General features: G+C 35.1%; 1 protein-coding gene across 3 annotated transcripts in view; it reads right to left on the minus strand.

The window, feature by feature from the left end:
* The window catches only part of RAB28 (RAB28, member RAS oncogene family), a 66,552-nt gene that overhangs the window by 30,442 nt on the left and 10,760 nt on the right, over positions 1–25,350 (minus strand). For all 3 annotated transcript variants that reach the window (XM_058803875.1, XM_058803876.1, XM_058803877.1), the window contains exons 3-4: positions 23,494–23,582; positions 12,132–12,261 (exon numbers count right to left, since the gene is read on the minus strand). In XM_058803875.1, coding sequence (XP_058659858.1) covers positions 12,132–12,261; positions 23,494–23,582 — 219 coding nt within the window. The remainder of the gene's footprint in view (positions 1–12,131; positions 12,262–23,493; positions 23,583–25,350) is intronic.

Raw genomic sequence — 25,350 nt, forward strand, 5'->3', positions numbered from 1 at the left:
AATGCCTTGCTGCTACAAGACATTTCTTTGTCCAAAGGATTATCAGATATCCTTTCTTTTCCCTACTGTCAGTTAGTATGAGCCTAAATGTATGAGAAAGTACCCAAAAGGTACACAGAAATTTTCCTGTCCTGAGAATTCTCAACTGCAAGCGTAGCCCTCAGATTAAATAACTACAAAAGCATGTGGTTTTGCAACCTAATAAATAAGGCATAACACAGTTACAGTGATCAAATTCAAATTAAAAGAAAGCATTCAAATAAAAAGTAATCATTTCCATCAATAAAGCAATATAATCCGTTGAGAACAGGGAAAGTGATTTTATTGCACATTTGCTCAGTATTCCTTCTACGTATTGGTTTCCTAATCACAGACTTTGTCAGGATGTTAGCAATCTGTACTGCTTTAGAAAAAAAGTGATGGCCTTCCAAAATGATCTGCTCTAGTTCAATCTGAATTACTGGACATGAAGTAAAAGATAGAGAACAAAATACGTCCTGTGCTGTGCAGACCAAGCCTGATTATGAAAGAAGGCTTGTGGCTAAAATCTCTGAAACTAATCTTAGTCACAGTGATGTCAAAAGTCAAACAGTACCACTGACAATGGAACTAGACAGTTTTAAACTTTTGATTTTTCAGTTCCTTCTCAAAGCAGATCAGATCTTAAAGCTTACCCTTACATATCTGTCAATATGACCAAAAAAGTAGGGTACTATTCCATGTAAATATCACAATTAAAATAATCTTTCTATGATTATTTATTTCAAAAATAGGAGATAAGGGGAGTTAACAGTTGAAAGACGGTAAGTATGCTTCAATTTTAGAGAAAAAATGTACAAGATATTTTTCTATCCAGTTTGCTCTCTAGCATCCTGCTTCCATTATTAGTTCATTGCCATGCTCTAAGCTGAAAAATATGAAGGAAACTGCAGTCTTGTTTCAGTGCTTTTGAAGGCAATGAGACTGCTTGGAACAAGTGAGGGTAAGTGTATATGGTGGGATTGTGATGTTGCTATAGTACTCTTTCATGAACAGTAATTACTCTGCAAGTGTGTAAAGCAGACAGGCCCAGTTGCATAAGGCTCAATGCAAGTTTTATGAACTGCAGAAAAGCATGATTAGTATGGGGGGAAAAACATGTTTCACACTTTTATTGTAAAGAACATGAGAATCTCACAGAAACTGCCAGAACAGATGTTCATAAATTGGGCCCTTAATCTGCAGCACTTTCCAGGTTTTAAGCTATATCCACTGGTCTGTAGAACATATTCCTCTCTTTTTAATATAATTCTTCTGTTTAGTTTTTTTAATAAACAAGTTTATGACTTTAGTAGTGTTGCCAGCTGTTCAATTTTGATTTACTGTCAGAGTCTGCTTTAATATATAGTGGCTTTTGTGGCTTACCATATAGATTACATTTTAAGCTTCAAGATATCACTATAAAGCAGCTGGAAAAAGTGCTGGCTGTGCTCAGAAACCAGCATTATTGCCCTAGTGATCAACCACTGAAACACGCAACTAGACCAGTAACCATTCTCTAATAAACTTTTGTATACACCATTCCCAAAATAAAACAGCAAAACTTACAGCATAAAAGCAGATCATCTTAGCACATGTACTTTAAGAAGTCAGCCCAATAAAATTGCTCAATTATTAATTAGGCAGCATATTAGCTAGCAATAGAGATCTCTACAATGACTGCTCCTTAATCTTTCTTTATATTGTTTCCTTTACTTCTTCTGTACAGCTTGAGACAACTTAAGAAATAAAATGTTTTAGAGCTGCTTTATGGAGTGCTTTCTAAAAATTTACTTTAAAGCAGTACTGAATATTACTGGGAAACAACTGTCAGTACTCTTCACACTGAACCATTTTCAACCTTGCAAAATTACAGTACAACCAGACTAAGCTTCTTTTCTCCAGCATCTGCAAGTACACGGGGTAATGTTATTAAAATAAACTACCACAACAGTATATTTAGAATTAAACAATGAATTAAACTCAAAAACTCTGGAAATTTTCTACAGCTGAACTAGTTCAGAACTATCAGTCATAACTACTAGGGCTCATATATTACATTGAAAACTACTTTTTCTGCTCAAAAAGATTCCTTTTTCCATACAAAACTAACTCCCTAAAAAAATTCCAATCAAGAGAACCAAACTGTTTGAATCAGAAGGATCAGTATGGTGCCTTGTGAGAGGGATTTTTTTGCTTGTCTTACACTGTTATTTCCTCCCAGTTTAGATTTGCCAGTTGGACAGTATTCCTGGTGCACTACTCTCACTAAGTCCTATCATACCTAAGGGGAAGGCATACCTACATCATGGAAAATATAATGGGAAAAATAAAACAACTAAATCAGCCTTTCTACCCATAGCATCAGCAGCAAAGCCTGTAGGAGAATGAAGAATGAAGAGAAGCATAAAGATACACATCCCATGAGACATCACAGTGGCATTTGCAAAACAAAACACATCAAGCTCCTGGAAATGTATGAAGTAAGGTTTTAGGAACTGAGGGTCTCTCTTCCTGTCCACAGCATCAAAGGTGTGCTATCTGTATAAATCTTGGTTTTTCCAGCCTTCATGTTAAATTATCTACCACAAAAAAATGCTTGGTTACAAAATCCAACAATTTAAAGCTGTCCTAAATATACATCATGATTATATCCCTGGATTTTTCCAAAGCAAGCCTTTCCCAAGGCATTTTACTGTTCTTGTGTTCCATTCAACTATTTAGGCCGTACCTTTTTTTTAATGCTTTTTGTTTAGATATGAAACAAAAAGCAATAATCCTGATGGCAGTTTTTAAATGGTATGACCTAGGTATGATTGAGTTCTCCAGTCAAAGTCAGAAAGATTTAATGTTATTCCTCTTTCTGTACACATATTTCAAAACTTTAATGAATTCTACCATGTGTAGAATTCTACATACTAGTATTATACCAGTACAATATATTCCTGTCATCACACATAATTAGGTAAAAATATTGGACAATATTTGCAACCAAAGAAAACCCTCATAGTATACATATTAAAAAAGGTAATCCAGAAGAATATTATAAACTAGGGGCTAGCACGAGAACACCAGAGTAAACTTGGAGTAGCTCACTAATTCTGCTATAAATTTACACCCATGTAAACAACAAAAATTTTTATCTTAAGACTACTTCTGAAAAAAACTAGAGTTAAAAAACCAAAAATATATCATGAAAATTTCATAGGGAACTCAGTATTTTTGAAATAGAAACTATGTGTAATGTACATAAAGGCCTCCTCTTGTACAACTTTATTTTAAATAAATAAATTAGATTACTAACTTACCATTTATCATCACTTTACTCCACCCTCCTTAACCAACAAATTTCAGTAAATCTTAATTGATTTTAAACTGAATTTAATGTGGAGTCTTAAACCTTTCCTTCTAAAACAAGGATATTTTGAAGTTATCCTCCAAACCACAATGGCTGGAAGCACAGAGTGTAAATAACAACAACACTCTCTGCATTTAACCAACAGACTTATCTCGGTGATCTGTTTGATAGTGGCCTGGTAGTTACTTCTGTGGTAACATCTTCACAGTCTCATATTACACACACATAAGGAATGACTTCTTTTTTTTTCCAAATACAAATTTTCCCCTCAAAAAACCATGATCTATAAAAAACACCAAAGTAGAATGCAGAAAGAAACTACAGCACAATTGGTACCTCATCAAGACATGTCTTCTCAGATACTGGAACAATATTTGAACTCATAACCATAAGTGCTTAATATGCTTAAAGCTCTACCCAAAAAAAGCCACGCATTTAGCAGAGCACACGTTCCTGTACTGAAATGGGTATCATAAACCCACAGTGTCTCAGGAATGGAGCTGTTACTGTGGGCTAAACTCAAAATGGCACCATTAATTTCCACTTCGCTAGCAAAACCCCAATAAACATGATGATGTCCTGACAATTACACAATTAAAAAATGTACATACAATGCATTCCCTGTCATTTTTCTTTGTTCTTCAATCTCTATGCACATCAGTCATACCACAAAGAAAGTGAAGGTTATCCATTATGATTATTTCCCATATTAGCATAAACTATCCTTCATTCTCTAAATTGAACTGGAATAATAACTGCTTACTTCCAATAAAAGTCTTGATTTTCTTTTTCTGGTTCATTGAAATCAGTAGAACAAGCTGAATTTTTCCCTGCTGGTTAGGAATAAATTTCTCTTCCACACTCTCTGCCCATACAGAGTATTACATTTATTCAACTACTACCTGCATTTCAGTTAAAACACTGTACAACTGTTACTACATTTATCAGTCTGACTCTGAAACTCAAAAGCTTTAAAAAAATATTAGTTTACTGACTTATCTAGACTTATCTTTTAAATAGAAAATAATGCTACAATAACATTTGTCTTTTTCTCCATTTTATCCAAAATCTTAATAGTAATGCCCTATTCACATTCAAAATTTGCTTATCTTCTCTCATCAACTTCCTTCAATAATAATATATGAGAATATATTTCCACAGTAGCTAATGGAGACATTCCTACAAATCAATGAATGTGCTGCAGTGATACAGAAATAAAAGCTTACTTCACTGTAATGATGCTTCCAGACTTCCCTCAAGTCAGGTGGTTACTTGCAGTTAATGATCTGTGACATACCACACAAGTAGTCCTAAAAAGACTTATTATCCACTGCATGTGCAACAATATTTGCTTTATGGATGGCTAAATGAATGAAGACATTCAATGTAACTGTAAAAGTAAAATCAAAAGAAAACTTACAAGTAACATGTTTTCTTTAAGTAAAAGAGCTGTGAACATTTTCCATTAATACTTAACCTTTTGCTGGAGCAGTGCAACCACATATAATGCTTGAATCCATAAAGCCCAAGAGCTGCTCAGGGTTAACACTGATTAACTACCCCCAATCAAATGTTATAACTTTTAAAAATTTCAGAGAGTTTCCCTCCACTAATGAAATCGAAATTGCATTTATGTCATGTGGCAAAGGTAGGAGCAGGACAACCGGCAAAGAAAAGAAATTCTGCCCTGTTTTAAAACCAGGTATTTTTTTTTTCAATCTAATAAAACAGACGTGAATTTGACTGGGTTTTAAAACTATGGATATTATGCTCCACTGACTTCTATTAATATATTAATAGAAAAGAATAGCAAATTAACCTAAAATAAGCTCCAATCCAACAGCACAATATCTCCCATGACTCTCAGACTGTGCAGACATTCACACATTTTCTGTTTATAATTTTTTTCATTTACTAGACTCAGCTTTTGTCCACCATATGTCCACCGTAGATTAACTATTCCCTTAGGTACAATTAAGGGCTTTCCATTTGTTGTAAGAAGACCTAAGTATGAAGGACGCAGCCAGAAAAAACATTTCTACCTAAACCAAAAACAGAAGCACATTCAGCCTGAACTATAGTTTATGCAGCATCTTTTTTTATTGGGCGTATGTCTACATTGCTAAATAAACCACAGACAAAATCCATGGAAACAGTAAGAGATCTCTCAGCATTTCATTTGTGTATTATTATAAAAACATGATACATATACTGTTCTAACCTTTGTATTTAAACAGTTTACTTCTATTTGCAATTTTCAATGACATTTCTACAGATTTTTCTCAATTTAAGCATAACTGTTAGGGAATGAGAATACATTATTTACTGGTATTTCTGTAGCACTGGTGTTTGAGTTCCAAGTACACTAACAACTGTCTACCAGGTCCTTCAACTTGGTTGTGGTTCTTGGTTAGTCATAGCACACAAAACTCAAGGGCACAAAACAAAAATCTCAAGTCCAGCCTCAAGATTTTACATGTAGGAAGAAGAAACCAGTTTATTCATTGTCACTAAAATAAAAAAAAAAAGTGTAGCATAACTTAACTGTTTATTAGTTGGAATAGTTCATGACTATTCACTTTCTCACTCACTTTCTTGTACAAGCACTGTATGACCCAAATGAGAAAACATTTTTTCTGCAAATAGTTTGCACATACCTGAACTGCCCTGGTTCAACTGAATGTAAATTCATTGATTTTCATAGAACTACACCTATTTATGTCAGGACTCTGTCTAGCTGTGCATATCTCAAACTCAGACAAGCAGTACAACAGTAACATACCTTCTGTGTGCAAGTTGTGTATATTGTTCAGCTTCAACTCTGTCATGAACCCCAGACTGCAGCAGAACACAAATGAAAAAGAAGCTCACTACTAACTAATGCTATCTGGGCTGAATACAGGCTCAATTATTTGACAAGGATTGTTAATTATCTTTTGAGCAGCACGAAAAAAAAGGATTCACCATCAAAAACTATACCGTATACATGCTTCAATAATGGCTGCAGCACTCTAAGAAAGTCCAGAAGTCTAAAACTTTGCCTTTAACCAGGTTACTAATCAGCTTCTGTGTCCACTGCCTTCTCATCCAAGAGATCATTTAGTGAAAGAAGGCTTGAAGTACAACATGGGCTGATTTGCAGCCCTTTGCAACAGATCACAGCAAGTCACACAAAGACAGGAGCCAAAATGCAATACATACACACAGATCCTTGTAATCTTTCCTGCCAGGTGTTTTCCTTTCACAGACAATACAAAATGGCAAGGTAAATACTACACAAGAGCAATAAACCTTCCTTCTTTTCTTCTGTGTAAAATTCTGTAAGCTCAGATCCTTTCCAAAGAACAGCACTTGAGGCTCAAGCTCTGCCTACTAATCACAGTTTAGTAGACTTGTCCACATGGCAATTTAACAGACATACATTAATAGATCCCTTCAGCATGGATGGAACTCAGGCCTATTAATGTTAAGCTAAGCATGATTTAGGATCAAAATCTTGCAAGACAAATGCTTTCTCAGACAAGCAAGGTAATTTTTTCACTCAAAAATGTGTGTCCTCCTAGGTTGCTCCCACTGCTAAAGTAACACAGAGCATATTGAGATACTGGGTTTTGGAAATATAATATTATGGCAAATAAAAGATCATTTTTACCTGCGGTTTTCTCTTCCGTTAATTTAAGTTTCTTGTTAAAAAGCTACCTGACCTTTGAAACAAATCCATAGGACTCCAATTTTCTATTAATCTTACAAGCTGAGACAAACATTTGGTTGAGACAAACAGGTTTGGTTGAGACAAACATTTTATATATATTTTAAAACAGGGTATCATTCTACATTTATTCAAATGAGTTGGTAAAATTATTGTAGCACAGGACAAGGCTTTCTTTTTAAGGGAGTCTCTACATGTAAGTAGTTTACCCTCCAATCCCAAGAGCATGTGTAAGGCTCAGGTGACCAGACCTGCTGCTGGGCATACAGGAACTTTAGTTTAATCAGGCATAATACTTTAAAGAACAGGGGTCTTTGCATTAGCTGCTCAACACTTGTCTTAATTACAGGTGAAGGACCTTAAAAGGGCAAGCTCGCAGGAAGCAAGAGCAGAAAACTGGGGACGGTTGGGAGGGACAAGAGAATGAATGCACAGCTCTGAATTTAAATAAAACAGATTATCAAAGTGAGTATTAATGAAGAAATTTTCTGAGTACAACGGAGCAGACTAAGTATATAATGCAGCAACAGAGTCAAAAAGCACACTGGGCAAGTCCCATGACTAGCCAGATTCACATTAGTACACAAAAAACCAAATGTTAATTTGTATCTGGGCTGGAAAATGTTTCTTTCTCTGCTCAGATAAGATAGGTAAAAACATTTTATGTTGCATGTAAGGGCAAGTTAAAGGGTACACTGAAATGTAACCTTTAAACTTCACAATGTAACAGCATCCCACTTCCTGTTCAGAGATAGCACTCCAAGATCAATTAATCATGGCCAAGACGAACAAACGGTCAACATTCTTAATTAGTGTTGATGCATTCTCCTCTGTGCCCTCATCTGTCATGAAGATTGTTTAAAAATCTGAGTTATTAGTCTTTATTGAGGAGTGGATCTGGTTAATATCTCTAAGAACAGAAATCATTCATCTAGCCACTATACACCAGTACCTGATAATTCCTACCCCCTACATAAGCTACAGATAACCAGCGCCCTAAGACCATCTTGGGAGTTATAAATCACAATGAGTATAGCTCCCATGCAACCTGGGTTAATTTTTGTTTACAATATATCCACTGAAAATGCTGGTATGACACTTGAGGAGACTGCTTATAGATTAGTGCAGAAGAAAATACATAAAGCCATCAAGGTAGAAAGGAAGCAAATACATCAATCATATGAAACATGGTAAACCCTCTCTAATTCACACTTAATGACTAGAAGATCCATTGTGATCACTGAACTTTATCAATACCTAATTTAAGCAACAATCCTAAGTGCACAAAACACAATTCATTCACTTAATAACTATAGTCTCATTTATACCATACAAATCAAAGTATTTGACAGCAAAATATATACAAAAGGTTTGAGTTATTGCATAGAAACTCCAAAACATAAAGTTAAAATTAACAGTAAGGGTTACTCCCCAATCAGCAGTGCAAAGCAAGTGGTACTAGCAACACAGATATAAGCACACTTCAAATATACTTTGTATTCAATAAGAATAAAATAACACAAGGTAAGCTACTAGGAAATGTCAGCTGTAAAGTTCAGGATGATTAAGATCTTATGACTTAGAATTAATAAGAAAAAATATCTCTACATTAAATTTTTTAATTCCTTCTGTTGTTCATCAAATGCACAGACAAAAATCTATGGAAAGACAATTGATAATTGATCATTGGTGCAGAAAGCAGGTCTGGGCAAGACCTTGATTCAAATCAGCTTTCTACTGTCTGATCAAATGTGTCAGACAGGCTATAGAAAAAAAGAAAAAAGGTACAGGAGGGAAAAAAGAATGAAACTGAAACTAAGCACCCAGAGGGAACCCAGACAGCTTCAATAAAGTCCTAGATTTACAACGGAGATCAGCATTTCTGAAGCTCTTGCTCTCCCAATTTTTTTGAATAAATAATTGGGCAACAACATGGCTTCATCTAATAAAAAAAAAAAAAAAATCAAAAACAAACAAGAACCAAAACAAACAAACAAAATGAGAAGTGGAAAAAAGGGAAAATAAAAAAGAGAGGTGGGAAGGTCCAGAATTCCAGAATTTAGGTATCAATTCATACTGCTCTACTATTTTCAAATAAATCTCTGATGGATGAGACACCAGCAACTGATAGGAGCTTTTTAAGTAGAAATTACCTTTCAAATGTTTCATGATTAAATCTTAACCTCTTACAATCACAACAGGACATTTTAATAGCTTGACACCACTCTGAAGCTAATTATCATGCTTTAAACAGACACAGCAGCTTACTGTGTTCATGCTGCTAATCTATTGCAATGCACAATAAACCAGAACAGTGAAAACAAGCATGGTTTCATTTAAATCAGCACTGAACAGTTTCTTCAAGTTTTATGGAATACTAGAGAAATCCCCACAAACTTAACATTTAACAAAATGACTACAAATTTATACTAGAAACCACTAATAAATTGCCTATAAAACTGCATGACTTAACAGTAGTAAACAATTATGCACCAGATACTGCTAGGTATCAAATAATTTGCTTTCAATGACAAAATTACTCAGAGAAGTTGTATAGAATTCAAGTGTAGAGTTTTCTGTATCATATTGTGTAGAGAAATATTTTTGTTTTCTTCCAAGCTATAGCTTTTTCCTTGGAGAAAATCCAGGTATGTCTCCCCCAAATGGAAAAAATACACATGTATTTCAGACAGAGTTACTAAGAGAAAACAGACAAAGGACAGCCCAAGTTAAGTAACTAAGTTTAAGCCAAAGTTTCAAAACAGAGGCTGAGCTTCCAAATTCTTATCAGTCTAAAGACTGGCCCAAAGCTTTCCAAATGCTATGAATGAAAATAACTGCATACTTGGCAAATTTTAAAAGCTTTTATCAGAAAGTTAAGTGTTAGAATAACTTGCCTGTGGATATTGACATTTCTAATCTTTCAGTGAGCTTACCTGGATATTTTCCTAAAAGACATGTACAGCCCAAAAAAACCAAGTACAATCCTGAGACAGAAACCACTCACTAGAGTATTTCTTCTGAATGATGCATGATGTCAAGTAAGTCCATCAATTCATCAAATGGCTTCTCCTGGCTCTTAACCTATTCTTGCTCTTGCATTGCATGAGTGTTTTATCACTTAATAAGCAAAAAAGTTGATCAGAGTGATTCCTCCTTAATATTTGCTAGTACCAGAACTATTATCTCTTCATAATATGTGAGAGTCAAAACCATGCTTCTATATAAACACTTTGTTTTCCATTTATGTAACGACAGCAGCCTACTATTAATTTTTTTAGTATTGGGGTGGAAGCCCTCCTAGATATTCTTATCCTACAACAGAATTCAGAAAAGCAATATACTTTCAAAGTCTAATTTTTATCATGCTGAAATAAAAATAAAGCAAAAACACCCCTCTGTAAACAGTATCCCCTGCATGCTCAACATGTGCAACAGCAACAAACATTCTTAGCATCACATAAAATCAATATTTTGCTGCTTTTCTTTATACACAGCTTCTGACGGAAAACAAGGCAGCAAGTAATTCCTTCAACTGCTATTTCCATAAAATGAAAGCCCTTTCACCAGTCAGTGTCAGCATTTGTCTGAAAACTCACCTAGGAAACCAGATTCTACTTCCAGATGCTCCCAAGGAAACATCAGATATTAAAGAATTGTGGGCACGTATATTTGAAAAAAAAAAAAGAAATAACCTCCAAATCAAGGACAATGTATCATTTTCTACACCTATTGTGCCAGTTCAGTAAAGGAACATTTTTTTATGCTATGTTACAGTGTATCTTACTGCAAATACTTAGTAATATTTGCAGAACTCCAGCAAGGAAGTCCAAATAGGGCAAAATAGAAACCAGTGAAAAATACTTTTCATTTGAATTTCAACAGAATTTGTATTATTGACTCTGGTCAGCTAGAGTACAACACTGTCAGTGTTATGCTTTCAGAAGTGCTATTTATATATTGTAACTCTAAGACCTTCTCTGTTTTCTTCACAGGAAATTAGTCTTTCATAATTAATGTCATAAAATGTTACAGCATCACTGTAGCAATGCTACAATTAATGGTTCTAAATGAAAGTGTTGTCTCTACATTGTTTTCAAATTATTTTAAACAATTCTAATATGCTGGATAAGGTTCTTCTCTCAGGTTTGTTGATGACATGGTCACTGTAACATAAACAAATTATTTGCAAAGAGAAAAAAATATAAAATATTTTCTGTTGCTCAAATAACATATTTGTAGTGTTTAAAAATTATGTACCCACTTCTATCACTTTGATTCTAAAATTTTTATATGTTGCTTTTACCATCTTCAACAAAAAAATGGGTAAGAAAGCCAGGATCAAGACATCAGGTATGTTAATAATAATGTTTGTGTAAGATTTTTTAATTGGAAATGGGGAAATTTGGAATCTATATAATTAGGACACTACCTAAGTGATGACTATATAAAGTGATGTATTTTGGTGGTCAGAAGAAAACCGTTATATTATACTTATGTGATCAAAAAAGGAGGTTAAAAATCCCAAAACAACACAAATCACCTGATGTACACAACTACAGATAACCTTGAAAAAAGTCTGATAAGCAATTCCTAGGTATTATGCCTAATGCATAGTGTAGTTTTTTAAACATATACCAGTAGTTAATGCAGCAGTCTCTTAACATACAGAACCATGAAATATACCTTTTAATACACCCAGAAATGCTCCCCAGTTCTCCATTGCCATGGTTATTTCCTGGGGTCTATCAAATTCAAACATGGGGGAGTGATCTCCCTCCTCCTGTGTGCTGCTCTCCAAGTAAAGAGGACACAGGGAGAGAGGCTGCAGGCTAGGCAAAGCATGATGCAACAAATCCCATAACATAATCTATCTGCCCACAGCCATAATCCTGAAGTATACCCAAATATGTCATCTGTACACAGCAAAAACACACAAGATAGTATTCAGTTGCATTTTGCTAAATATACATATACCTTATGTCATTTCTTTAATAGCAAACCACATCCAGAGTATTTCATTATAAGTAAATATGAGTAACTTACTTTTATTTCCAACCAAGGCCACAAGTGGCTGTGTTTCTGATCCTTCATTCACTTTTTTCACCACATTATACCAGTCTTCCAAATTTTCAAAACTCTGGCCATTGGTAATGTCATAAACCAAGAGAATGCCCTAAATAAAAAGACATGTTTAAAATGTTACAGACTGGAAAATAATTTAACATGGTAAGATTTGCAGCAGTCTAAATTATTATTGTCATAGAATAGAGCAGTAACAAATAATGGCATCATATCTTTCAAGGGTCAGTTAAAGGAATTATAAATTTCTACACTATACACATACAGTATTTCTCCTGCATTTCATGTGTTCCAAATGCACATTTCAGGAAATAACTGGCAATACAGTCAAGAGCACAATTATTTATATCAGAAATATTACAAACTGTATAGACTTTATGATAAACCCAAAATAGCATTTCACACTAACAGGAAAATAAAAATTACACTGGAGAAGGTCTTTTGTTTTAACAAATATTAGTTGTAGTTTCAATGTTCCCTTTTTTGAAAGAAAAACAAAAGGCAGTTCAATTATACATTTCTGCACATTGTCTGTCATGTTTCCTCTGCCTTTTGGGGATAAAGGCCAGATTCCATTCCTTCAGTGTTGCAGAAGATAAGAAGTTATGGGTGAGCTTTAAACTTTCAAAAGAGAACCTAAAGACATGGTGAGAACTCAAAAAGGAGTCCCATATATTTCCAAGGTTTTGGGCCAAGCTACAGGTGACAAATACTTAAAGCAGACACTTCTGATGATTCCTCAGCACAGATATTCAGTACTATAAAGCACAGCCTATTAACAGTCCAAATGTCATCCCTGTCCCCTCCACAATTCTAAGATCAGCTCTCAGATCTTATTGAGTCTTCTGCCCCTGCTTTCCACTACACCCTAATAAAATCAATATCTTATAAATGAGGAGTAAAGTCAGAACTGGTTTCAGGCACACTTGTTCTCATGAAGTTCACACCTGGCAAAAAAACCCTACATCTGCACACTGTTTCTCACACGAAGTTTTCACAAATATTCTGAAAAAACAGTATGATCCATATAAAATTGCTGGGTGAAAGACCTACTCTCAATAGAAAAGCTTTTTCAAGTTTTTTCAGGCATTTGTCTGGGCCCAGTTTTAACTGATAGTTAAAAGGAGTGTCTCAGATCATAAGGAGTGCCTTAGATCACAAAACAGAGTGTACACTTAATAACTTCACATTTGATAACAAATTAGTATAGACTGCAAGACTATTTGAGGAGAGCTCAGATTTTATGATGACAAACAGTGTAAAAATAAAAAGATGCATTTCAATAAATACCATGACAAGTTCAAAGGAAGCAATAGCCAAGTGCACAATAGGAAGCATCTGGCTCTGCAGCAAGCTCCATATAATAGGATCAAGGAGTTACAGCTCACAGCTGAAAATGTCAAACTTATTTTGCACATATCACATTGGCATAACACATTCCAGGAAAAAAATCCATCTTTGGACACTTGAATGCCCATAAAGGGTACAATAGAAGAAATGAAGAACAGAATCACAGGTTTGGAAACCATGACTGACATGGAAAAAGTGGGAAAAAAACCTTCAACAAATGCATGACTTAGCCATGATGATACTGGTAACAAATTTCAAGAGAAGATAACAGGAGCTCTCTTTGTATATGCTGTTATACATAGTTTGCAGAAGCCACTAAATTGGGAAGACCAGCCAATGTGCCCAAGGGCAGGGTTATCTCAAAGGGGTATGTAGACATGCTCAAGGAATGGGTGAACAGGAGCCTTTCAACATTCAACAAGGACAAGTGCCAAGTCCTGCAGCTGGGAAGGAATGAGCAATACAGGCTGAGGGGAGCAATACATGACTGGCTGGAGAGCAACTGAAAATGACCTGCAGGTCTTGTCAGACAGCAGGCCAAATCCAAGCCAGCAACATCCCCTGGCAGTAAGGATGGCCAACGTAATCCTGGGCTGCATTAGCAGAAGTACAGCCACCAGTCCAGTAAACTTTTCTACTCAGCACTTGTTGGGTCATAGCTAAAATAACACATCCAGTCAAAACACATCTTTAGGTCCCTCAAGATAAAAGTGGAGTAACTTCAGCAGAGGGCTAGCAAGATGATCAGAGGCTGGAGCACTTGTTTTATGAGGAAGAGATGAATAAACCCAAATTCTTCAGTATGGAGAGGAAATGGCCCTGGGAAGACCTAAAAGCAGCCTTCCCATACCCATGAGGAAGCAAAGAAGGAGATGGAGCCAGGCTCTTCACAGCAGTGCACAGCAAGATAAAACCTAGTGGGCATAAGCTGAAATAAGAGAAATTCAAACCATAACTAATGAAAAGCTTTTTCACCATGAGGAAGATAAAGCAGGTTGACCAGAGGTTGCTCAGTCTCCATCCTTAGAAGTTTACAAGCAGGACTCAATAGATCCTTGAGCAGCCTAGCTCCATCTCTCAGTTGACCCTACTTAGAGAGTGTTGTACTCCAACCTCCTGACATCCTTCCACCCTGCACTTTCTTACAAATCTGTGATCAATACAACATGTAGTGATAAGTTTAACTCACAGCAAGATTATAGCAAGAGTACTAAAAACAAGCAAAAAACAAAACAAAAAACCCTATGGAGACTAAGAATAGCAAAGCTCTGAAATACACCACTTATAACAGTCGTGTACACCAACACTGGAAAAATTTTTGAAGGTTGATAAAAGTCATTACACATGGATAGCTTTGAAGGAGGGCAACAGATCCTACTGAGATCCCTCCAACTCCTACTTTCTTATGACAGCAATACCACCCTATCTTGTTTCCTCCAATGTTACTAACTCTTTGGCAAACTTGATTTTTTTGTTCCTTATATAGTTGCTATTAATTTCTGAGGAACAGCTTTCATCAGTTCCTTCAAGGAAATTAAGAATTATGACATCCAATTCTTGCTATCTTGCTATCTTTCCTTCTTTACTAATCAAATATAAGATTAAACATCCACTTCCCTCTTCCAATTTTGGTACAATTTATTACTTAATATCTTACACCTCTAAGTTAATCTCAGTTAATTTCTCCTGACTATTTTTATAGCTACCCAAATGCCTGGGCACTTGGCAATTAATTGTCAAATTAAACTGTCTCACAATCTAAATTTTGCTCCAGGAAGGATATACTTAAGTTATTAAATGCTCAGTGGAAAAGAAACTCAATCTAAAGGATAGGTATGGTAAAAAAAATACCAGCCATAATGCTGGAAGTTGTAAATGAGGAAAGAGCACATGGCAATGCTTCTTTCACCAGCTGTCAACTTCTTTCACCAACTTGTAGAAGAGCAGATCATCTAAACAATCTTCAACACTAATCAGAGTTTGATGGAGAATAAATAAGAAAGTGTGAGCATTTAAGGTTAGTCAACTCTTTCTAACCAATTCTTCATCAAAATTCCACTCTGCTTCATGTCTTCTAGACAACTGTAGCCTACCTACCCCTCTGGATAAAAGGGTATTCAGAGTGGATTTACCATCAAAGAAATCATTTAACAAAGTTTGCAACTAGGGCTGACTTCACTTCCTTTTGGTCCCTTTCTCTGTGATCTAAAACACTGCTTCTAAAGCACGTTCTTTTCTTAAACATTTTTTTTAGTCTTGCCAATATTTGCTGCATTTTCAAAAAGCAAAGATGGCAGGTATAACATCATAGAGATGCAAAACAAAGGCAGCATGGCATCCAGGTCATAAAGAATACTTTCTGCTTAGATTTTCACCACAACAGCACTCTATAAACAACTTAGTATGATAGAGATAATTAATGAAAGACTAGTCACAACTCCATGGCTAAAATTTATTTCATCTTTTTCTTTTATTTTACAGAGAAATCCCATAACTTCTTTTAAAAAAATACATCGTATTTTCAACAAACTTACAGTATATGGAGTAAAACGGAGATCACCCCACAGATGAGAGTGAGTAAGGCTCTGTACGTTTTTAATTTTCTAAACAGTTCAAGTACAGAACCAGATCCACCAATCTTTAAGCACTTTTCAAATAACACACAAGCAAAACTGAAAGAACATCCTCCTGTACTAATTAGAAACCCTGACTCTTGACAGATAAAAAGTCTGTTCCAATTAATAACGTGGGGCAAAGGGTATGCTTCTGTCTCCACAGGTGCTGGAATTGAGTTCCTGCCAAAAACGTCAAACCACATCGCACTTCAGAACCTGTTGTCGAGCCCAGAACTGAAGAAGCAAGTACGCAAACGTGAACCGAATCGAAAGATCCCGAGTCTCGCCTGACGCCTCTTGTGCCTGACGTTCTTTGTGCATCAGTAGAACCCAGGAACTCTGATTTTGTGCCAATATTATTTATGAGTATGCTAGTTAAATGCTGAATGTTTATTTAACAAAGCTAATTTTTAGTAAAAAATTAAGTTATTGTTTTTGTGTAAAAAGAATTCTGCCAAAACTTAGTTCCTGAAAGAGATGGAGCAAAATCAAATAGTATACTTGTTTTGCTTGATTTTAATTGTTTTTTGTCGTGCAGATTTGCCTGTAGATCAACCGAAAACGAATGTTTAGGTGACCTTAGCCAAAGCTACCAGATCAGATACTATATGTCTGTTTAATTCAGAACCAGAAAAGCCTTTTTCAACCTGTTTAGTTGGTGTGCCAGTGAAAGAGTTGCCTTTAGTCAAAAAACAATCCAATAGTAAACCAAGTAGAATTGACAATAGAAACAGTCCTTCCTTCAATTAGAACATTTAGTCCAAAAAACTTCTCAAGACAGCATCTGAACCTCAAGAATTAGAAATCCTTAGTTCTTTGACCATAAATTTTTGTTTTACTTTCATGACTCGTGCCTAGCGAAAAAGTGATCCCCCAAAGTTCAGTGTTACTCCTCATTATTTTGCATATAAAAATTTGAGGTTTTAGTGTAATGTTTCAAACAGTTGAGATGTGTTTCCAAAGATAAATCAATATCCACAGCAATTGCCGAAAGAGTATTAGTTCATTTGCAAAGACAGAACTTAGCAAAGCATTCCAGCTCACCTTGAAAGTAACCCTTGTGGCATTAGTATACTCACCATAATTACCCCCACTGCCAAAGCAGCGATGAAAAAGAAACAAAAGAGAGCGAGAGCTATTCCTCATTATGATAAGAACTGTCAGAGTGATTTTATGCCTTAAAATGCCGCCACAAGAGTTTCAGCAAGTATATTTTTACCCCAATTAGCTTCAGCAGTAGCATTGAAACAATTAGATTGAGTTAGATGTTAGCTAACCAAACAAGCTAATGCCACATCCTCTGCAATCAGTGATATGTTAACCAATGTTGATAGTATTAGACATGCTACTCCTCAAAACAGAGCAGCCATTAATTTTCTTTTACTAACACAAAAGCATAGTTGTGAAGAATTTGAAAGATTGTGTTATATAAATTTGTCTGATCATTCTGAACCCATTCACAAAATCATTCAAAAATTAAAAGATCTGACAGCCCAAATTAAAGAAGATAGAAGTTCCTAACTAAATGATTTGTTTCAAAATTAGAGTTTTGCACCTTAGCTAAAGCAACTTTGCAAAATAAGTCTTTACGTATTAAGTGTTCTAATACTAATATTAATAGTAGTACCTTGTATACTCTGTTGTGTTCAGTGAATGATGAACAAAACAGTTCAAGAAGTATTTGTTATACAAACAAAAGAGTTAAGAAGTAGAAACACAAAGAGTGTACGAAATCTCACAAATGCAGTAGATAAAAGTATTGACATGAACAAAAGTTTTGAATTAAAGCCTTAGAATCGACCAGAGTTTTTCGAACAATGACTTGTGACTGTTGCAAAACGTGAATCATATCTCTTTCAAAAATTAAGTCTTCACAGCATTAAGTTGCTGTGCCATAATATAGCAATGCTTCAGTCTAGTGTAAATAAGTCTCTAACAGATAATAAGCAGAAATTTTGCAATAGAGCTATGAAACGCAAGTAGCAAGCAACAAGAGAATGAAAACTTCTGAGTCAAACAGAGAGAGAGAAATGTTAGAATCCATAAAGTTAGAAAATTTTTGAGAAATAGTTAAAATAGTTTAAAAAAGTATGTAAGCCTCAAGCTGAAATTCTGTTACAGCAAAAAAGTTTCCCAAGCAAGCAGAAAAGTTTCCCAAGCAGTAGACGTGACAAATAACAATAAGCCTCTGTAAAATTAGCTTTAAAATGACAACAAAGTTATTTAATGTACATCTTTAGAAAGTTAGCATAAATAGAACTCTGTTCTTTGTCTCCTATAAACTAGTCTTTGTTTTAACTATCATTACGTGTGCTTTATGAGATTAAATAGAATGCTTGTCAATATGTAGTTTTCTGTGTGTAATTAGCTAAAATCTAGACTAAAATGATTTTATGGCTTTCTGTATTATCCCACCCTCAGCAGACATTTTGTGTAAATCAGTGAGCTGTTAACATCATATCTTGTTTTGAGACTAATGTTCTAAAATTAAAAGCAAAAATCTCTTCACTAGTCTAGTTCCAATATTATCCATATCTAAACATTTTACCACAACATAGTAAGTTCCTTTTTTAAAACGTAAATTCCTAACACAATTAAACTTATATCTACCCTTCCCCCACAATAACTGGTGTTCGTGTGAGGTACAAACCAAGTAGCATAAAAACTGTTGTTTCCCTATTATGTGTGAGGAATTCAGGAGGAAAATTAACACTGCCATTTTTACACAAAAGTACTGTATTTCCCTGCCATGAAAGAGGTTTGAAACACATGGTAGACAACATGCCAAGAACAGCACATTGATTCTCTAGTCTCCAGCAACATGGTGAATAGTCCCTGCTTGCATAATTACACTCTAGTAAGAGACATTTTGTCTATGTTAGTGCACATGTGAGTGCTTTTTGTTTAGGAATTACAGAGCATTTTCAAAAATAGGTCACTGGAAACTGAAAATATTGCAGAAATTATTTGCTGCTCCCTGGAGAAAGTAGAGTCTGCAGTACTCCTATTAACAAGCCAATTTATGATGTAGCATATGCCAGATCTTAATGATAATTTAAACTAGATATGTGGGTAGGGGCAGCAATTACAGGTAAGTATGGGAGTGCTTCTGAAAGATTTACCATGCAAACAGCAGCAGCCTTATTTCAAAACTGAAGTGTTAGTATGGACGTGTTTTAACCAGGCAATATATTTGTAGTGATAACCAAAATTTAAGACATGCCAAGTTAATGTCAAGATCTGGCACAATAAAAGGAAGTTAGAGAAAACAATAATTAAAAATATATGTTTTCTTCTTCATTTATCCTCAGCTACCCTCGTCCTATGACTGACTTTTGCATCAAGGAACTTTCAAATTTTCATTAATATTATAAAATAAGCCAGGCCAAAATTCTAGAGTATTTTTTCTAGTCACAGAATATTAATTTAGTAAAGAGCACATAATTGTTGCAGAAACATGCAGATGAAAACAGAGTTTTTTGCAAATGAAAGCAGCTTACAGTCCACACATACTTAACCACTCCTGTCTTTGCTGATCCTGAGGACATGGTCACTCAAATACATGTGATTAAGTGATTAAATTGTCATAATTGAATTATTTACTCTCTATCAGTACAGCTGTGGCAACTGACTACACAGTTACTCTCAGCATCTCTCAATTCTGAGATAAATGTGGTAGTTTTAAATAGCTTTCAGTCAGTGTTGATTATTAACACCCTTTATTTATAAAGATCAAAGGGCTCTTCTTTTCCACAGCTTGCAGAGTTCTTCTGCCCCATCACTGAAATTCAGCTACCAAGACAGGATGCAGTAACCACATTGTTCTAAATGAGCAATATCACAGGAAAAAATTTAAAATGTGCAGGGAGAAAGCAACAGCTTAAAGACAGAAATGAATTGCAATTCCTCCAACTGCAACCAATGAAAGTTCTCATGCTCAAATCTGCCATTCTTTTTTTAAAATATGGCACAAAAAATAGGGGATCTCAATCAAAATATGGCATCTTAACAGCAACCTAACCAAATGATCTATCCTAGAGAATTGATTCATCTCTCATTAGAGAGAAGGAAAATTCTAATGGCAAGTTTTCGCAGTGAAGTTTAGATGGATACTCCATTTACTCTTGTTGATGTTCTGATCAAATTTCAACCAAGATCAGGTGAACTGTAGACCATAATCTTTTCAGTTGCTGGAGATTCTCTAAACTTCCATCTCCAGCTGGCCATAGGATTTCAGAAGTAGTCCTACCATACATATTTAATTCTGAGCACAAAAATAAGAATTTAGCAGCTTATGATTTCTGAATCTCACAATGATCAAATAGATGGAAACCTACACAAGGCTATCAGCATCTGCCATAGATATGCTACAAACAATTCCACACATGTACTTTAAATCTGAATTATTTAGATTTGAAGAATACACAGACAAACACAATTTCTGCAACAGATCCAAATCACCTGCTTTACCAATATCCGTATAGCTTGTGTACTTTACAAACAAGATGTTTAAAATCCCAGCTGCACCATACACGCTGACCAAGTGCCCATCATAGGCACACACACTTTTTTTTTAGCGACCTTCACTCAAGTTACTAAAATATTTTAAAGGCTCTCTTGCACTGGGGAACCCCAAACTGAATACAGTACTTCAAATGTAGCCTCAAAAATGTCAGAGAGCATGATAATCACTTTCCTTGATTTGACTACTTCATTCTTACTAACACAGATCAGTACTCAATTAGCTTTTACTGTTGCAAGGATGCATTGCAAAGTCCCATTCAACTGGTTTTTTACCTCAATAAGACATCCATCCAAGAGCTTTTTCCTCCAAAGCCATTTCCCAGAATGACTGAGGTAGGAAGGGACCTCTGGAAATCATTTGGTGCAATGATGCTGTTCAAGCAGTGGCACCCAAAGCCAGCTGCTCAGGACCATGTCCAGACTGCTTTTGGCTATCTCTGAGGATGGAGACTCTCAACCTCTCTGGTCAACTTGTGCCAGTTCTCAGTCATCCCCACAGCAGAAAATGTGTTTCCTGATGTTCACAAGGAATCCCCTGTGTCAGTTTGTGCCTATTGCTCTGGTTCTCTACACAAAAGAGCCTGCTTCTTTCTTCTTTGCATCCTTCCTGCATGGTGGATATATATTGATTAGCCTTCTATTCTCCAGGCTGAACAGTCACAGCTCTCTCAGCCTTTCCTCATAGGACAGATGCTCCAGACCATTAATCACCTTTGTGGCCCTTCACTGCACACTCTCCAGTTGATTCCCAGCTGCATAAGATTGTTCTGTACCAGGTGCAGGACTTGGCATCTGTCATCAGCTGAACCTCCCAAGGTTTCTCTTGGTCCACTCCTTCAGCTGGTCATGGTTTCTCTCAGTAGCAGCCCTACACTTCAGCACAGTGACCATTCCTCCCCAAATTGGTGCTATTCATAAACTTACAATGTTTTGCTCCATTGATAAAAGAATCAGTAAAAGAAACAAGTCCAGTACCAACCCTTAAGAAATAAATCAGTAAGACACTGAGCTATAGACCTTTAAATCCAGCTGTCCATTCAGATTTTCAGTAAATTTATTGTAATATTTTAATAATATTGTGGGAGATTATGTCAAAGGCCCTGCTGAAGCAAAGACAAATTACATCCACTGCTCTCCTCTCCACACAGCTAACCACCTAACCACAGACAACAATCAAGTTGGCTGTGCACATTTTACCTTTACAAACTCCATGCTACCTCTTCGCAGTTACTTTCTTGCTGTTTTGTTGCCCATTCACAGGAATTTTTTATTCATATTTAAAAGGATTTACCCTTAAAAATACTCCTACTTGTTCTTCTTTGCTTTTCCTATTTGTCTTATAAAAAGGTACCAATGTTCAACATTAAATAAGCTTATGCCTAGAAATAAGCTGAAAGCAGCGCTTTTTCAAACTATTCATGTCATTTCATGAATAGATGAAAATAGAGACAATTTTATGCATCTTTAACAGGCATTGTTATAAAGCTAATAGAAAAGTGTGTTAGAACTCAACTTTGATGATAAGAAGCCTCTTACAGACATTGGCAATACATGCCAACATTAGGAGAGAAAAATCACCAGTCCATTAAAAAAAATTGGGTTAAAATGAGGACTGGAGGAAGATTAAAGACAAAGAGATTGGACACAGGGTTTTTTTGTTAATGTGTTCTGAATAACAAAAAAAAAAATCAAACTTTAGTCTTATTGATATAAACTGCTTATGCACTTTTGGGCACAGGTATTAACTCTTTGACCTGCTATTTTTGGTAAGAAACTCCTACATTTATCACCAAATTCAATACAGACAAAGCTAATAGCCTTTTATTTCCTTCATTAAATTTACTTTGGACATATGGCAACAATTTGTGATTAATCAAATTCCCTCTGTCAAGGAAGCCACATTCTCCTACTGCTTGCTAGATCCGTAACAGGTTAGCAAATGGGGTTTTATTAAAAAAAATAACATGCTATAAACAGATGCAACAGCTAAAAATATTGACATTGTTTTGAAAGTGACAAAACATTACATTGACAAGTTTCTCTTTATCCAATTCACTAATAAATCCCAATCTCTTTCATTAGCCATTCCTGTGTTGTATAACATTATCAAATAGCACATTATATGCCTATTGGTCTCATTACAAACTCCAAATTAAGGAACAAAGCACATATTAGGATCACTCACGCTAAGAAGTTTGGCATTTATAATACATCCTCCTAAATCATCTCATGACTCAAGATGCAGTTATAATACTCAACTCTTAATCCTACCATCCACTTAAAGTTGCTTAGTTAACCTGAAGATAAAGTTAATTTTCATTGGATAGGAGTTCTGCAAAAATATTTAGCTACCTGGTTGTCTCTTTTTGTTTGCCCCCTTATAACCCCAGTTGCATGTATGAGTTTAATGGTGTAGGATTGCTCTTAATTTCCTCCTTCTACTTTTTCCCCCCAGGAGGCAGCTGTTCTGAAAGCAGCCACTCTATCTACCATGTGGATAACCAAATAGCCTTTACTATTTATTGTGATTGCTTTTCTTAACTCAAGACACAAAGCCTGGAAACAACCATCTGTTCTTGGGAGTTATTCAGTTCTATAAATGCACACACTTGCTTTGCTTTTTATGTCAGCTCTAAAAAATTAGCTACACACCAAAATTAAAGTAGCATATTAATATCAATTAAGTTTAGATTGAACAGACATTCAACATTTTTGAGATTCATGAATCAGTCAACTAAAAGCTAAATATAATGTATGTATGCATAATTTTACAAACAAAGTTTCAATTAATTTTATATCATTGCTATAAGATATAATTATCAGCATTTATACTGTACCTGAGCTCCATAAATATATTTATCCAGCATTTTGCCTCCTATTGTTTGTCCCCCTACATCCCATACTTGAAGAGTAACATTTAGATTTCCTGGAAAAAAAAAATTATACAGATATTGTGTAACCTGGACAATTTAGACACAAATATATTCAACAACAATAGCTTTTAACAAGTATACAAGAAACAGGAACTAAATTTTGAAACAAAAATAATTGTATCATCTGGGAAAAAAGTCATTTGTGTCCAGCTAAGTCATTAAGATGCAATAAACTATAGCTAGCTGTTAACATATCTAATAGTGACAGAAAATAATTGGAATTGCATAAAGTATAACACTCCTGAATAGAAATTATATAATATATTCCACTGACAAAACATGTAAAAATGCACAAAGAACGTTCTGTAGTGGGGTACTTGGAACTGAAAGGTAACACAATTAATGCCAACTTATCCACATTATTTCATACTGTGTGTTCCTTCCTCATCCCCTCTCCAAATCTTCCTTACAGATCAAGAAGTGAGGAAAATCTTCATGATAACTTCATTTTGGTAGTGATGCTGATAGCAGTATACAGTTACAGAATTGTATAGTTGACAGAGTAAAAAAATGGAAATGCTGACACCCATCTAAGCTGAGGATGCAAACTATGATTAATTCCTGCACTCTTCACCTTAAGGCATGAAGCTAAATTGTACATGATTTACACAGTCTCATCTTCAAAGAATCTACACCAAGAATAGACCCTCCTTTCTACTCTGAACCATTTTAAGCTACGTTGAAATTGTTAATAGGTTTTTAAAAACAAAACTAGCAAAAAATCATGTAGAATATTTAACATCCTACAAATCATACATATTCTCCAAGACAACTCAGCAACTCACAGATCAAAAATATACACAGAAAGGTAAGGTACCATATACATACAAACATATTAAAGTATACTTTCTCACATTTTGCATGGTAAAAACTGTTTTCAGAACTGTTCTGATTACCTGCAGCACCAAACTCTAACAGAGTAAGGACTTACAAATTTTTTTCTAACCCACACACAACTCACATGACACTTATATGTTAATACAAATTCTACATACTCACAAATAATCACAACTGCCTATTAATTTTACTCCTAGATTTTAAAAAATGCAACAAATTTCACATCACAACAATTACAAATCAAGTGAAAATAAACACATTACTTTGGCTTGCTAAGATATATTCTTAATTCAACTATTTTATGTAGTTGACCATCTGATTTTACCCCACAGGATCCATTCAGCTGTAAATTTCTAACTGACACGCTGCCATTGGTTACACAAGGGAATGTGCTCCATGGAAATGTATCACTGTACTAGGTGAAAATAACAGCAAATTATATCTATATAGCTGAATATATGCTACCAGTGAAATTACATATACCATATTATATTTTTATAATGCAACCTTGCTTTAATCTGGTTAAAAGAGCAGATTCCCAAAACTACTACCTTGGTCTCAAAAATACAGAGATGATATTAGGCTACTCTGAGTTTTATCTAATACCAAGAAAAAATCTACATGGAGCTTAGAAAACACATCATAAACACCCCAATTCAATCAAGGCAACCTTTTATAATCAACAAAAAGCTTGTTTGTTTTGATAATTCATATACTATGTATTAATTAATTAATTATTTTTAAAGCCTAGAATATAAATGATCGCAAACAATGCAGGAAAGCCTTCCATAAACCAGTGCATCCTCAGTCTGAAAAGACTACCCATCCTCAGTGGGTAAGCAAACTATGCAGGCTCAAAGGCTCACCATGCTGCAATATTCTACCCCTATGTACTCTGCTGGAAAGTCACTGTGTTATTCATGA

Source organism: Ammospiza caudacuta, chromosome 4 (assembly GCF_027887145.1).
Source record: "Ammospiza caudacuta isolate bAmmCau1 chromosome 4, bAmmCau1.pri, whole genome shotgun sequence".
Classification (NCBI taxonomy): domain Eukaryota; kingdom Metazoa; phylum Chordata; class Aves; order Passeriformes; family Passerellidae; genus Ammospiza; species Ammospiza caudacuta.